The sequence below is a fragment of the Leucopleurus acutus genome (genome assembly GCF_964270905.1).
Source record: "Leucopleurus acutus genome assembly, chromosome: 8".
Taxonomy (NCBI): Eukaryota; Metazoa; Chordata; class Mammalia; order Artiodactyla; family Delphinidae; genus Leucopleurus; species Leucopleurus acutus.
The window spans coordinates 6,054,081-6,068,683 of record NC_139151.1 but is presented as its reverse complement, the minus strand read 5'-3'; the positions used below and the strand labels follow the sequence as shown (position 1 = coordinate 6,068,683).

General features: G+C 38.2%; 1 protein-coding gene across 3 annotated transcripts in view; it reads right to left on the bottom strand.

Annotated features, from left to right (window-relative positions):
• The window catches only part of ARHGAP32 (Rho GTPase activating protein 32), a gene marked incomplete at its 5' end in the record, with an annotated part of 264,616 nt that overhangs the window by 17,937 nt on the left and 232,076 nt on the right, over positions 1–14,603 (bottom strand). For all 3 annotated transcript variants that reach the window (XM_082844494.1, XM_082844492.1, XM_082844493.1), the window contains 3 exons: positions 5,137–5,219; positions 5,670–5,814; positions 13,797–13,899. In XM_082844494.1, coding sequence (XP_082700620.1) covers positions 5,137–5,219; positions 5,670–5,814; positions 13,797–13,899 — 331 coding nt within the window. The remainder of the gene's footprint in view (positions 1–5,136; positions 5,220–5,669; positions 5,815–13,796; positions 13,900–14,603) is intronic.

The window sequence follows — 14,603 nt, the reverse complement described above, 5'->3', positions numbered from 1 at the left end:
ATATACTTTGGTAGAAGAAATATAAATAATAGTAGAGTAGATAAGCATAATATAGTAAAAAAGTTATATGTATCAATGTAGTAGGAAATATATATGTATGTGTGTGAGCATATTTTTATATATATATATATTCACACACACATTTGCTTCTGTGTACGTGTGTTTGTAGAGATAAAATACACAACAAAGTAAAAACATAAAGATACACAGCAGACAATAACAATGATAATAATAATGGTTATTAACTCATATAAATAGTAATTATTTAACAGGCCTTGTTCTGAGTGCTTTCCTTTTAATATTCCTAACAATCCTATGAGAAAAGTACTATTATCTTTCTCTTACAAACAAGGAAACTGAGCCCAGAGAGGCAATGGAACTTGCCCAAGGTCACAAGGTCAGACAGCTAACACACACCATTGGCTCCAGAAGCCCTACACTATAATTTCTATAATATATAGAAATTATGTATAATAGGTGATATAAATGTACTACACTGCAGGGGATAAATATATAAGGAATATAAATAAAACAATTTGTACTTCACTAAATGAGAAATATATACATATATATGTATATAATATACACATGTACGTATACATATGATATATACATACATACTCTTTCTCTCTATATATACACACATATATACTCTCTCTCTGTATGATATATGATAGGGTTTCTTCCTACTCTTCTTACTGATCTTCTCTTAATTCACCCACAAGATTAACCAATAACATTCTCAATTCCCTCTGTAAAACGTACTGATGATTAACATCCAAGGCACAATAAGTTTCTTTGGCTAACATACTGAATACTTTGACTAATATCATTTGAATTATAAGCTTACCTAAAGCCAATGTTAAGTATTTCTATGACTGTTTATGCAAGGTTATTTTAATTCATAGTTAAGTTAAATGCCATCAACATTTATAAAACAAAATTTTAGAAAGATTTCTATGAAACCTCAGTGGAATGCTCTGCAAAGTCTTGATAAAGATGAGCCGCCGAATGAGGAAGAAACAAGTACCGTGATGAGCAGAGAACAATTTAAAACAAAACAAAACCTGTAATTATCAATAATATTCTCACAGAGGGAAGAGATATATCCATGAAATAAGAATAGAAGAGGATGCTATAAAGGAGAAACATTCAGAGAAACAAGAAAGAGAGGGAGGAAGGGAAGGTGGGCAGTTAGTTCTCAGAAGTAATTTTTTTTTTTAATCATGAGATGGACTGGAGGAAACCCATATGTGGAAACTGACAAAGAGAAGGTGAGAAACTAAAAGAGTTAGTTCAAGAGTTAAAACAATTCCAGAAAGAGAATAAAGAAAAGGGATGAGGTTTACATTGCAATGAGAACCATCAAGGAAATAATATAAGAAAATGTCTCAGAAGTTTCCAAAAAAGCCCAGTGAGTGCCCAGAGCAAAGAATGAAAAAGAACTCACTCCAAGATGAGTCACTAAGGAAATGGACCACGAGGTATGTTCTAAATTTAAAGATATCCAGAAAGGATATACACAATACAAAACAGATCATATAAAAAAGTAGCACTCTCGTATCAGACTTTGCTGCAGCATTTTTGCTTAGATGCCAATAGTGTAATACCATCAAAATTATGGGAAAATACTATTTACAGACTAAAATTCTATAGCCAACTATCAGTCAAATACTGAGGAGAATAAGAGCATCTTCATATCAAAGTCTCAAAACATTTACCTCCCATACACCTTTTCTCACGGAGCTACTGAAGATGTACACTAGGAAAGCAGGGAGTAAAACATGGAAGGTGACAGCCAGAGATCCAGAAGAGAAGGGATCTAACTCGTGAAGAAAGTGATGGAGGGAATTTCCAGGAGGAAGGTGAAGGGCTGGAGCTGCGTGGAGATCCAGGGAGCAATCAACCCAGACAGAGCAGTGGGACAGAAGGCACCAGGAGGGGTGTTTTCATGGGGAAAAACTTCTTTTAAAAGGTTGCTTGATATGTTTAAATACAACTAAGAGAACATCCACAGTTCTGTGAGAGAGACAGGGGACAGACTAGCAATAAACAGATACTCAGCAAACCAAAAACAGGCCATCACTCCAAGAAAACACACAGTTATCCCAAAAGGGAAATAAAATCCTAGTATACTATTAGACGCAGCTGTGAATAACAGTTAAGTAGTTACAACAACGTAGAAAATAAACTCTGGCTTCACACCAAATGCTGATACAACCAGACTAGGAAGAGGAGAGAAGGGGCCGTGTGTTTGTGTGCTGTTGGGGATGGGGAGTTACAGCTACACCCTCATTTACCACAAAATGAAGGCAAATAATTATACCTAAAAATGAAAAATCAGGAAATAAAAACATAAGCATGCTGTTTAGAAACAGGGGAGTAAACTCTAGAAGTAAGAGTTGAGTATAATAACTTCTGGGTAAGAGAAATTAGAACGGGGAGAGGAGACTGCTGCTTATTTATTTATTTTATTTATTTTTGGCTGCATTGGGTCTTCGTTGCTGTGCATGGGCTTTCTCTAGTTGCGGCGAGCGGGAGCTACTCTTTGTCGCAGTGCGCGGGCCCCTCATTGCAGTGGCTTCTCTTGTTGTGGAGCACGGGCTCTACGTGTGCAGGCTTCAGTAGTTGTGGCATGAGGGCTCAGTAGTTGTAGCTTGCGGGCTCTAGAGCGCAGGCTCAGTAGTTGTGGTGCACAGGCTTAGTTGCTCCGTGGCATGTGGGATCTTCCCAGACCAGGGCTCGAACCCATGTCCCCTGCATTGGCAGGTGGATTCTTAACCACTGCACCATCAGGAAAGCCCCAGGACTGCTGGGTTTTTGCTGCCAGCTTTGCATAAGCGTTTGACTTTTTAAAACTATGTACATAAGTTATATTGACCAATTTAATTTAGAGAGAAAAGATATTCACGTAGTACCTCATGTAAAACTATAAAGAAGCCTCGGCTTAAATCTAATCATCTGTCTTTCTATGCTTTATACTAAAAAAAATACTAAAGGCCAGACTCATTCACACATTTGATCTCATTACATTAAAAGGCATCCTCTTCAGAAGGCATTGTTAGTATTGTTAGTATTTTCACATATATGGAGATTGATGCTTGGAGAGGCCACACAGCTAGTAAGTGATGAAGCTGGAAATTCAAACTTGGGTCTATCTACGAAAGCCAATATTCTCAACCTATTGCGCTAGGTTTCTTTTTCCGGTAAGTTAAAGAAATTCCTGGTCCCCCTTAAAACTATTTTTTAATAACTGTGTGTTGATCAGATTTGTCTTCTCAACCTTCTTTTAAAGGGCTAAACACCTAAATTTCTTAAGCTTGCTTCACGAAAGTTCTTTTGAGGTTTATTTTCACTCTTCAGTGGGTCCTTAAGACCCCCTCAAAGTTCTCATATTCCTCCTAAGACAGGCCACAGTAACAGGACAAGCCAATGCTGAGTTACCTCCTGACTTGACTGCCAGGCATTTACAGCTACAGAGTTGATTAAAAAAGGTGTTGATTTTTAATGTTGATTGAAAATTTTCATGTTGATTTAGTGCCAAATTTAGTGCCAATTAAAAAAAAATATATATGAACAATGTCATTTTGAAAAGATCAGCACTAAATTACTTAATTTGTGAATTTAAAAAAATCTACTGAATTTAATTTCTTGTCAATAACTGAAATTTTAAAATTTTATCTTTTTGCTTCTTTGTACACTATAATCAATCCATAATTTATGCCATTTTCTTTCTCTCACTAAACGGCAGTTATCCTCCATTTTATTCTGTCTTCTCAGACATAGCAAAAGTATTTCTGAGAGTCGAAGCTAACATACAAATTAAATTGGGTTTTAAAAAGCAGCAATGAAAGACAGGGTTCAAAATGGTGGTGCAGGAAGGTCCTGAGCTTACCTCCTCACACGGACACACCAAAGCTATAACTAGATACCCATAGGATGACTCTCTCCACAAAAGGCCTAAAGGCTGGCAGAGCAGCTCTTCTACAGAAAGGACAAAAAAGCGGGGTGGGAAAGCCCCACTGGGATGGAGCGGAGGGGAAAGATGCAGTTGTGCCAGTTACCCCCACCCATGGCAGGTGGCCCACAAGTGGGAGGGATATGACAAACATGGAGCTCCCTCCTCCCTGAGCTCTGACCCCACCTCTGCCAGATCTGGAAGGTGTGAGCAACCCCCTGAATGCCTTGCGTTTCTGAGCCCCAGAGCACTGAAATAATCGGACAGACAGATGTTGTCAGGCTATCACCCCCAGGGCACTGCAGAGACAACAGACACCCCCCCCCACCCCGCCCCACCAATCTCTCAGCAGCCACTCCTTCAAAACTGGAGGAGACAGCTGTTTCAACTAATACGTAGAAACACACACAGAGGGTCAGGCAAAACGAAGGGAAAAAGGATTATATTCCAAATGAAAGAGTAAGACAAAACTTCAGAAAAAGACGCTAATGAAACAGAGATAAAGAGTTCAAAGTAATGGTCATAAAGATGCTCATTAAACTTGAGAAAAGAATGGATGAACAGAGAGAGCTTCAACAAAGAGAAAAATACAAGCAAGTTCCAAACAGAAGTTACAGAGCTGAAAAATAAAATAATCTAACTAAAAAATATACTAGAGGGATTCAAGAGCAGACTGGATGAAGCAGAAGGATGGATTAGTGAGCTAGAAGACAAAGCAATGGAAATCACCCATATAAAACAGCAAAAAGAAAAAAGGAATTTAAAAAAGTGAAGATTCCTTAAGGGTCATCTTCTGGGTAAACAACTAAACAGGCACCCAGCACTGTGTCAATATTTTGGATTTATTTTGGATTTAAGCAAAGCAATTCACAATGTATTCACACCTGTGGTCATATACCCACTACCTTCAGCAATTGCTCAGTGTCTCAAAAAACAAACGAACAAACAGGCCCAGTCAACCATCCATTTGTTCATTCATTCATACAACATTTGTTAAGTGCCTACTGGATGCCAAACACTGTGCCAGACCCTGAGAATACAAAGACAAATAAATACAAATGTATGGAAAAACAGAAGTTTAAATAGTTAGAACTCCAAGTAAATTTACACAGAAACCCCAGAACCCACTTTTACACAACTGACTTCTACTTTTGGCTGGTATTTTACATGTGGTTTACCTGTAGTGTGGAGGGGGGAGCTGCTGGATGACATCATGAATTTTTATCAGCCTTTCTTCATCTGTTGCTGCTGAAACAGCATCCTAGAACAACCATAATGCAAAATGAACTATTAGGCTTTGTTGGTAAAAATGAAAGTTCTTCATTTACAATTCAGTTTCACTTTGAGATTAACTGACTTTACTCTTTGATGCTGAACTATGAGGAAAAACAATGCAGTATTCAAGGAAGTAAACTTTGTTTCCACACTATATAGACACTGAAATCTATTAAAACATAATATTTTTAAAATTTTATGATAACCAGTATCGAGGGTTATAAGATTAGTGGCTCAAAGTCAGAAACCGAAAGAGTGAAAATGTGAAAACAGTGAAGATTGTGGACCAGCTAGCAGTACAGTGTTTTTATTTTCATTAAAGGACCCCTCTTCCTCATACAACTATCTCATATGACCAAACCAATCTTCACACATTTTGAACAAAACCACAGGAAAACTCCAAACAGAACTTGACCTAAAAGTGACTTGTACTCACAGAAAACTTCTCATACAGCTGGTAGGTGAGCAAAGGGTTTGGGAGCTCTCGGAAATACAGCTTACACAGGGAGCCCACGGAATGGATGTCTTGAACGTAGGGTTCTTTTGTCAGGTCGGGAACATGTTCAGAGTCAAATTCATGGCTAAAAAGATAGATGAGAGACAACAAAACTATTTTTTTGAAAGAAAAGCAAATATGACTTTAAAACAGAAAGGAAAGGTCCAAAGTATTAACCTCTACCTCAGTGAGTTAATATTTTCTTCAAATGACTATATTTCAAAGAAGTTATATTTGGACTTCAGTAGTAATCAAATGTCTGATCATGAAACAAGTGTTTTTCTAAATGGAAATTAAGGGAACAGTTTTAATATTAAAATGGACAGAAATCTCTGAAATGTGTGTGAAAGAGCAGCTCTTACCACAGAGATCTGAAAACAGGACTTCTAATTCCTAATGGTTTAAATACCCAATGTTTTGGCAATTCTGAAAACTAGAGTTGAATGGCAGCTGGTCCATGTATGACTATGTGCAGAAATTCCTCAGGTACAAGAAGTACAGTTCAGGAATGCTTTATGGATGAGGGATAAGGAAGCCAGAAACAATATAAAGCAATTCCCAGCCAACACCAAATTTTAAAAGAAAGCAAAATCTGCAGCATTAAAGTGAGTGAAATAAAAATTGTGCTCAGAACACTAAGGCAGATGAAGCTCACTCTGAGGAGGTTAACTAATATTAATCTACAGACATGAGACCCCTTATGAACCTAGAGGATTAATGTATGTGGACAATCTGAATATGAGATCTGCTGCGTCTGAAACTAAAGATTGAAACCTTTTTCAGTAAAAGAATCAATTTGAGGAGGCGGAGTCAAGATGGTGGTGTGGGAAGACGCAGAGTTAGCATCTCCCCACAACTAAGGCACCTGCCGGCTGCTGGTGGGGGGCTCTGACCCCAAGGAGACAGGAGGAACCCCCAACTGAACGAGTAGGACACAGGGGGACTGAGGCGGGAGGAGAAGTAGAGGCCAGACAGGATCCACGCTCCTGAGGGCGGGGAGATCAGGAGAGGCAGGGGGGAGGGGAGCCTCCCAGACCGGAAGAGCAGGAGAGGAGAGGAGTGCAACTGCCTCGCCCACTAATGGCCCTGCCCCCACAGCCCCCAGGGCCTTTTCCAGCCCTCTGGGTCCTAAACATAGGCACCGCCCACCACCCAAACCTTGTCCTTCCTTAGGCCCTGTCCTCCACAGCCAAGGCCTTTTCTCCCGTTTAAACAAATTTTTTTCCTTTTCCCTCCTCCTCTTTTTTCACTATTGTGGTACTGAGGTATCTTCTGGATGTTGATTCACCTATATTTTTATATCCTTTCTAACATATCTGTTAGTTTCCTAATTTTATTTTTTACTTTGTTATTCTTTTTTTTTTTTTTGCCGCCCCACGTGGCTTGTGGGATCTCGGTTCACGAGCCGGGGGTTGGGCCAAAGCTCCTGTGGTGGGAGCTCTGAGTCTGAACCACTGGACTAACACAGAACCTCAGACCCCAGGGAATATTCATCAGAGTGAGGATTCATGGAGCTCCTCACCTCAGCACCAAGACCCAGCTCTACCCAACAGCCTACAAACTGCAGCTGTACCCAACAGCCTACAAACTTCCATGTTGGAAGCCTCAGGCCAAACAACCAGTAAGGCAGAAATACAAGCCCACTCATGAAAAAGTTTTTTTAAAAAAATGAGAAAGCAAAAAAATACATCACAGATGAAGGAGCAAGGTAAAAACCTACAAAACCAAATAAATGAAGAGGAAATAGGCAACCTACCTGAAAAAGAATTCAGAGTAATGACAGTAAAGATGATCCAGAATCTCGGAAAGAGAATGGAGGCACGGATTGAGAAAATACAAGAAATGTTTAACAAAGATCTAGAAGAACTAAAGAACAAACAAACAGAGATGAACACCACAATCACTGAAATGAAAAAACACTAGAAGGAATCAATAACAGAATAACTGAGGCAGAAGAACGAATAAGTGAGCTGGAAGACAAAATGGTGGAAACAACTGCTGAGGAGCAGAATAAAGAAAAAAGAATGAAAAGAACTGAAGACAATCTAAGAAACCTCTGGGACAACACTAAACACACCAACATTCAAATTATAGGGGTCCCAGAAGAAAAAGAGAAAAACAAAGGGTCTGAGAAAATATTTGAAGAGATTATAGTTGAAAACTTCCCTAACATGGGAAAGGAAATAGTCACCCAAGTCCAGGAAGCACAGAGAGTCCCATACAGGATAAACCCTAGGAAAAACACACCAAGACACATCTTAATCAAACTAACAAAAATTAAATTCAAAGGAAAAATATTAAAAGCAGCAAAGGAAAAACAAAAAATAACATACGAAGGAACCCCCATAAGGTTATCAGCTGATTTTTCAGCAGAAACCCTGCAAGCCAGAAGGGAGTGACAGGATATACTTAAAGTGATGAAAGAGAAAAACCTACAACCAAGATTCTCTACCCAGCAAGGATCTCATTCAGATTCCATGGAGAAGTCAAAAGCTTTTCAAACAAGCAAAAGCTAAGAGAATTCACACCACCAAACCAGCTTTACAACAAATGCTAAAGGAACTTCTCTAGGCGGGGAAACACAAGAGAAGAAAAAGATCCACAAAACAAACCCCAAAACAATTAAGAAAATGGTAACAGGAGCATACATATTGAAAATAACCTTGAATGTAAATAGGTTAAATGCCCCAACCCAAAGACACAGACTGGCTGAATGGATACAAAAACAAGACTCATCCATATGCTGTCTACAAGAGACCCACTTCAGACCTAGGGACACATACAGACTTGAGATAGAGGGGATGGAAAAAGATATTCCAGGCAAATGGAAATCAAAAGAAAACTGGAGTAGCAATTCTCATCTCAAACAAAATAGACTTTAAAATAAAGAATGTTACAAGATATAAGGAAGGACAATACACAATGATCAAAGGATCAATCCAAGAAGAAGATATAACAATTATAAATGTTTATGCACCCAACATAGGAGCACCTCAATACATAAGGCAAATGCTAACAACCATGAAAGGAGAAATCGACAGTAACACAATAATAGTAGGGGACTTTAACACACCATTTACACCAATAGACAGATCATCCAAACAGAAAATAAATAAGGAAACACAAGCTTTAAATGACACACTAGATCAGAGAGATTTAACTGATATTTATAGAACATTCCATCCAAAAGTGGCAGAATACACTTTCTTCTCCAGTGTACACAGAACGTTCTCCAGGATAGATCACATCTTGGGTCACAAATGAAGCCTCGGAGAATTTAAGAAAACTGAAATCGTATCAAGCATCTTTTCTGACCACAGCGCCATGAGATCGGAAATCAATATAGGAAAGAAACTGTAAAACACACAAATACACGGAGGCTAAACACTGTGCTACTAAATAACCAAGAGATCACTGAAGAAATCAAAGAAGAAATAAAAAAATACATAGAAACAAATGACAACGAAAACATGCCAACCCAAAACCTATGGGACACAGCGAAAGCAGTTCTAAGAGGGACGTTTATAGCAATTCAATCTCACCTCAAGAAACAAGAAAAATCTCAAATAAACAATCTAACCCTGCACTTAAAACAACTAGAGAAACAGGAACAAGAAAACCCAAAGTCAGTAGAAGGAAAGAAATCAACAAGATCAGAGCAGAAATAAATGAAAGAGAAATGAAAAAACAACAGCAAAGATCAATAAAACTAAAAGCTGAGGGCTTCACTGGTGGCGCAGTGGTTGAGAGTCCGCCTGCTGACAAGGGGACACGGGTTCGTGCCCCGGGTCCAGGAAGATCCCACATGCCGTGGAGCGGCTGGGCCCGTGAGCCATGGCTGCTGAGCCTGCGCATCCGGAGCCTGTGCTCCACAGTGGGAGAGGCCACAACAGTGAGAGGCCTGTGTACCGCAAAAAAAACCCCAAAAAAACACAAAAACTAAAAGCTGGTTCTTTAAGAAGATAAACAAAATTGATAAACCCTTAGCCTGACTCATCAATAAAAAAAGGAAGAGGAGGCAAAACAATAAAATTAGAAATGAAAAAGGAGAAATCACAACTGACAGCGCAGAAATACAAAGGATTATAAGAGAATACTACAAACAACTGCATGCCAATAAAATGGACAACCACAAAGAAATGGACAAATTCTTGGAAAGGTACAATTTTCGAAGACTGAACCAGGAAGATTTAGAATATATAAACAGACCTATCAAAAATAATGAAATTGAAAGCATAATTAAAAATCTTCCAACAAACAAAAGTCCAGGAGCAGATGGCTTCACAGGAAAATTTTATCAAACATTTAGAGAAGAGCTAACACCGATCCTTCTCAAACTCTTCCCAAAAACTGCAGAGGGAGGAACACTCCCAAATTCATTCTATGAGGTCACCAACACCCTGATACCAAAAGCAGAAAAAGATATCACAGAGAAAGAAAATTATAGACCAATATCCCTGATGAACATAGATGCAAAAATCCTCAACAAAATAATAGTAAACAGAATCCAACAGCACATTAAAAGGATCATATACCATGATCAAGTGGGATTTATCCCAGGGATGCAAGGATTCTTCAATATACGCAAATCAATGTGAAACACCACATCAACAAATTAAGGAATAAAAACCATGTGATCATCTCAATAGATGCAGAAAAAGCTTCTGACAAAATTCAACACCTATTTATGATAAAAAGTCTCCAGAAAATGGGCATAGAGGGAATCTACCTCAACATAACAAAGGCCATATATGACAAACCCACAGCAAGCATCATACTCAATGGTGAAAAACTGAAAGCATTTCCACTAAGATCAGGAAGAAGACAAGGATGTCCACTTTCACCACGCTTATTCAACATAGTTTTGGAAGTCCTAGTCACAGCAATCAGAGACGAAAAAGAAATAAAAGGAGTACAAATTGGAAAAGAACAAGTAAAACTGTCAGTTTGCGATGACATGATACTATACATAGAAAATCCTAAAGATGCCACCAGAAAACTACTAGAACTAATCAATGAATTTGGTAAGGTTGCAGGATACAAAATTAATGCACAGAAATCTCTGGCATTCCTATGCACCAACAACGAAAAATCAGAAAGAGAAATGAAGGAAACACACCCATCTACCACTGCAACATAAAGAATAAAATACCTAGGAATAAACCTGCCTAAGGAGGCAAAAGACTTCTACTCAGAAAACTATAAAACACTGATGAAAGAAATCAAAGATGACATAAACAGGTGGAAAAATATACCATGTTCTTGGATTGGAAGGATCAATATTTGTGAAAATGACTATACTACCCAAAGCAATCTACAGATTCAATGCAATCCCTATCAAACTACCAATGGCATCTTTCACAGAACTAGAACAAAAAATTTTACAATTTGTATGGAAACACAAAAGACCCCAAATAGCCAAAGCAATCTTGAGAAAGAAAAACAGAGTTGGAGGAATCAGGCTCCCTGACTTCAAACTATACCACAAAGCTACAGTAATCAAGACAGTATGGTACTGGCACAAAAACAGAAATATAGATCAATGGTACAGGATAGAAAGCCCAGAGATAAACGCATGCACGTATGGTCACCTAATTTATGACAAAGGAGGCAAGAACATACAATGGAGAAAAGACAGCCTCTTCAATAAGTGGTGCCGGGAAAACTGGACAGCTACATGCAAAAGAATAAAATTAGAACACTACCTAATACCACACACAAAAATAAACTCAAAATGGATTAAATACTTAAATGTAAGACCAGACACTATAAACCTCTTAGAGGAAAACATAGGAAAACACTCTTTGACATAAATCACAGCAAGATCCTTTTTGACCCACCTCCTAGAGTAATGGAAATAAAAACAAAAATAAACAAATGGGACCTAATGAAACTTAAAAGCTTTTGCACAGCAAAGGAAACCGTAAACAAGACAAAAAGACAACCCTCAGAATTGGAGAAAATATTTGCAAATGAAACAACAAAGGATTAATTCCAAAATATACAAACAGCTCATGGAGCTCAATATCAATAAAACAAACAATCCAGTTAAAAAACATGTGGAAGACCTAGGTATACATTTCACCAAGGAGGACATATGGATGGCTGGGAGGCACATGAAAAGATGCTCAACATGACTAATTGTTAGAGAAATGCATATCAAAACTACAATGAGGTATCACCTCAAACCGGTCAGAATGGCCATTATCAAAAAATCTAGAAACAATTTAATGCTGGAAAGGGTGTGGTAAAAAGGGAACCCTTCTGCACTGTTGGCAGGAATGTAAATTGATACAACCACTATGGGAAACAGCATGGAGGGTCCTTAAAAAACTAAAAATAGGACTTCCCTGGTGGTGCAGGGGTTAAGAATCCGCCTGCCAATGCAGGGGACACAGGTTCGAGCCCTGGTCCAGGAAGATCCAACATGCCATGGAGCAACTAAGCCTGTGCACCACAACTACTGAGCCTGCACTCTGGAGCCCATGAGGCAGAATGATTAAGCCTGTGTGCCACAACTACTGAAGCCTGCATGCCTAGAGCCCATTCTCTGCAACAAGAGAAGCCACTGCAATGAGAAGCCCACACACCACAATAGAGCAGTCCCTACTTGTCGCAACTAGAGAAAGCCCACGTGCAGCAATGAAGCCCCAACGCAGCCATAAGTAAGTAAATAAATAAATAAATTTATTAAAATAAAAACTAAACTAAAAATAGAACTACCATATGACCCAGCCATCCCACTACTGGGCACATACCCTGAGAAAACCGTAATTCAAAAAGAGACATGTACCACAATGTTTACTGCAGCACTATTTACAATATCCAGGACATGGAAACAATCTAAATGTTCAATGACAGATGAATGGATAAAGAAGATGTGGCACATATATACAATGGAATATTATTCAGCCATAAAAAGGAACGAAATTGGGTCGTTTGCAGAGATGCGGATGGACCTAGAGTCTGTCATACAGAGTGAAGTAGGTCAGAAAGAGAAAAACAAATACCATATGCTAACTCATATATATGGAATCTTAAAAAAAAAAAAAGGTACTGATGAACCTAGTTGCAGGGCAGGAATAAAGAGGTAGACATAGAGAATGGACCTGAGGACATGGGGTGGGAGGGGGAAGCTGGGGCAAAGTGAGAATAGCATCGACATATATACACTACCAAATGTAAAACCGTTGGCTGGTGGGAAGCAGCAGCATAGCACAGGGAGATCGGCTCGGTGCTCTGTGATGACCTAGAGGGCTGGGATAGGGAGGGTGGGAGGGAGGCTCAAGAGGGAGGGGATATGGGGACCTGTGTATGCATATGGCTGATTCGCTTTGTTGTGCAACAGAAACTAACATGGTATTGTGAAGCAATTATATTCCAATAAAGATCTATTAAAAAAAAAGAAAAGAATCAATTGCAGTTATTTTCCAAACATGTATTCCTGAAAATAGAGATGAACTCTGTGGTCAAATCAGAACATTAAAATGCTGTAGAATAATGGCAATTATCATGCACCACAGTGAAAAATAAAGGATAATAACATGTTAAGAATAGACTAGAATCTAAGAGATTAAGCAAAAATTAAAAATTCTATTGCTGGTGTAAAGGATACCACTATTCTTGTCTCTGAGACTATAATGGGAGAGGATGTGCAAAATGTAATAAATGCACTCTTGAACATATACTACAAAGCCCAGGTGAAAGGAGATTAGAAAGGTCGCTCTCATCAATTGTAATTAACTAAAGAATAATTCTATTATAATGTAAATTATCATCTCTCATGGTTATCATAGGTTCAAATTCAATTTTTAAAAATCTTCAAATATTGCAAAGAGAAAATACAAGTATTGAAGAGATTAAGGGACGTGGTTTTCTGATACTACAAACGAAGAGATGGCATTTAGGAAAATATACACAGAGAACAATATGGATATTATTTCCTACTTTATCTAAACTATCTTATGGAAGATTACGGTTATCAATATAAGTGATTTAATTTTGAAACAGTTTCATTTTAATGAATTACAGTAGGAACGAAAAAGAAAATGCCATATGAGGTTTTACCGTAGTCTCTGGATATTGGAGGCAACGCCAGAGAGACGATATATTCCATCCACGATGCCATATCTCTCAATGAACGCTGTACAGCTTTGAAGAACCTGGGGCACTAGAGAGAATTTTTGAAGACATGGATTAAATTGAGAGTATTCAGTGGAAACAAAGTCACAAAAAATGAGAATGTCTTAGCAAAATGAAATTGGCAAATTAAAGTTTTAAGGGGTGGAGATTAATCTACTACAAAAACTGACAAGGGCATATTTAATTAATTTCACATCTATGCTAGATAAGTGGTCACATATGGTCACCTAATTTATGACAAAGGAGGCAAGAAAATACAATGGAGAAAAGACAGCCTCTTCAATATGTGGTGCCGGGAAAACTGGACAGCTACATGTAAAAGAATGAAATTAGAACACTCCCTAACACCATACACAAAAATAAACTCAAAATGGATTAGAGACCTAAATGTAAGGCCAGACACTATAAAACTCTTAGAGGAAAACATAGGAAGAACTCTTTGACGTAAATCAAAACAAGATCTTTTTTGACCCACCTCCTAGAGTAATGAAAATAAAAACAAAAATAAACAAATGGGACCCAACTAAACTTAAAAGCTTTTGCACAGCAAAGGAAACCATAAACAGGATGAAAAGACAACCCTCAGAATGGGAGAAAATATTTGCAAATCAAGCAACGAACAATGGATTAATCTCCAAAATACACAAACAGCTCACGGAGCTCAATACCAAAAAAACAAACAAACCAATTAAAAAATGGGCAGAAGACCTAAACAGACATTTCACCAAAGAA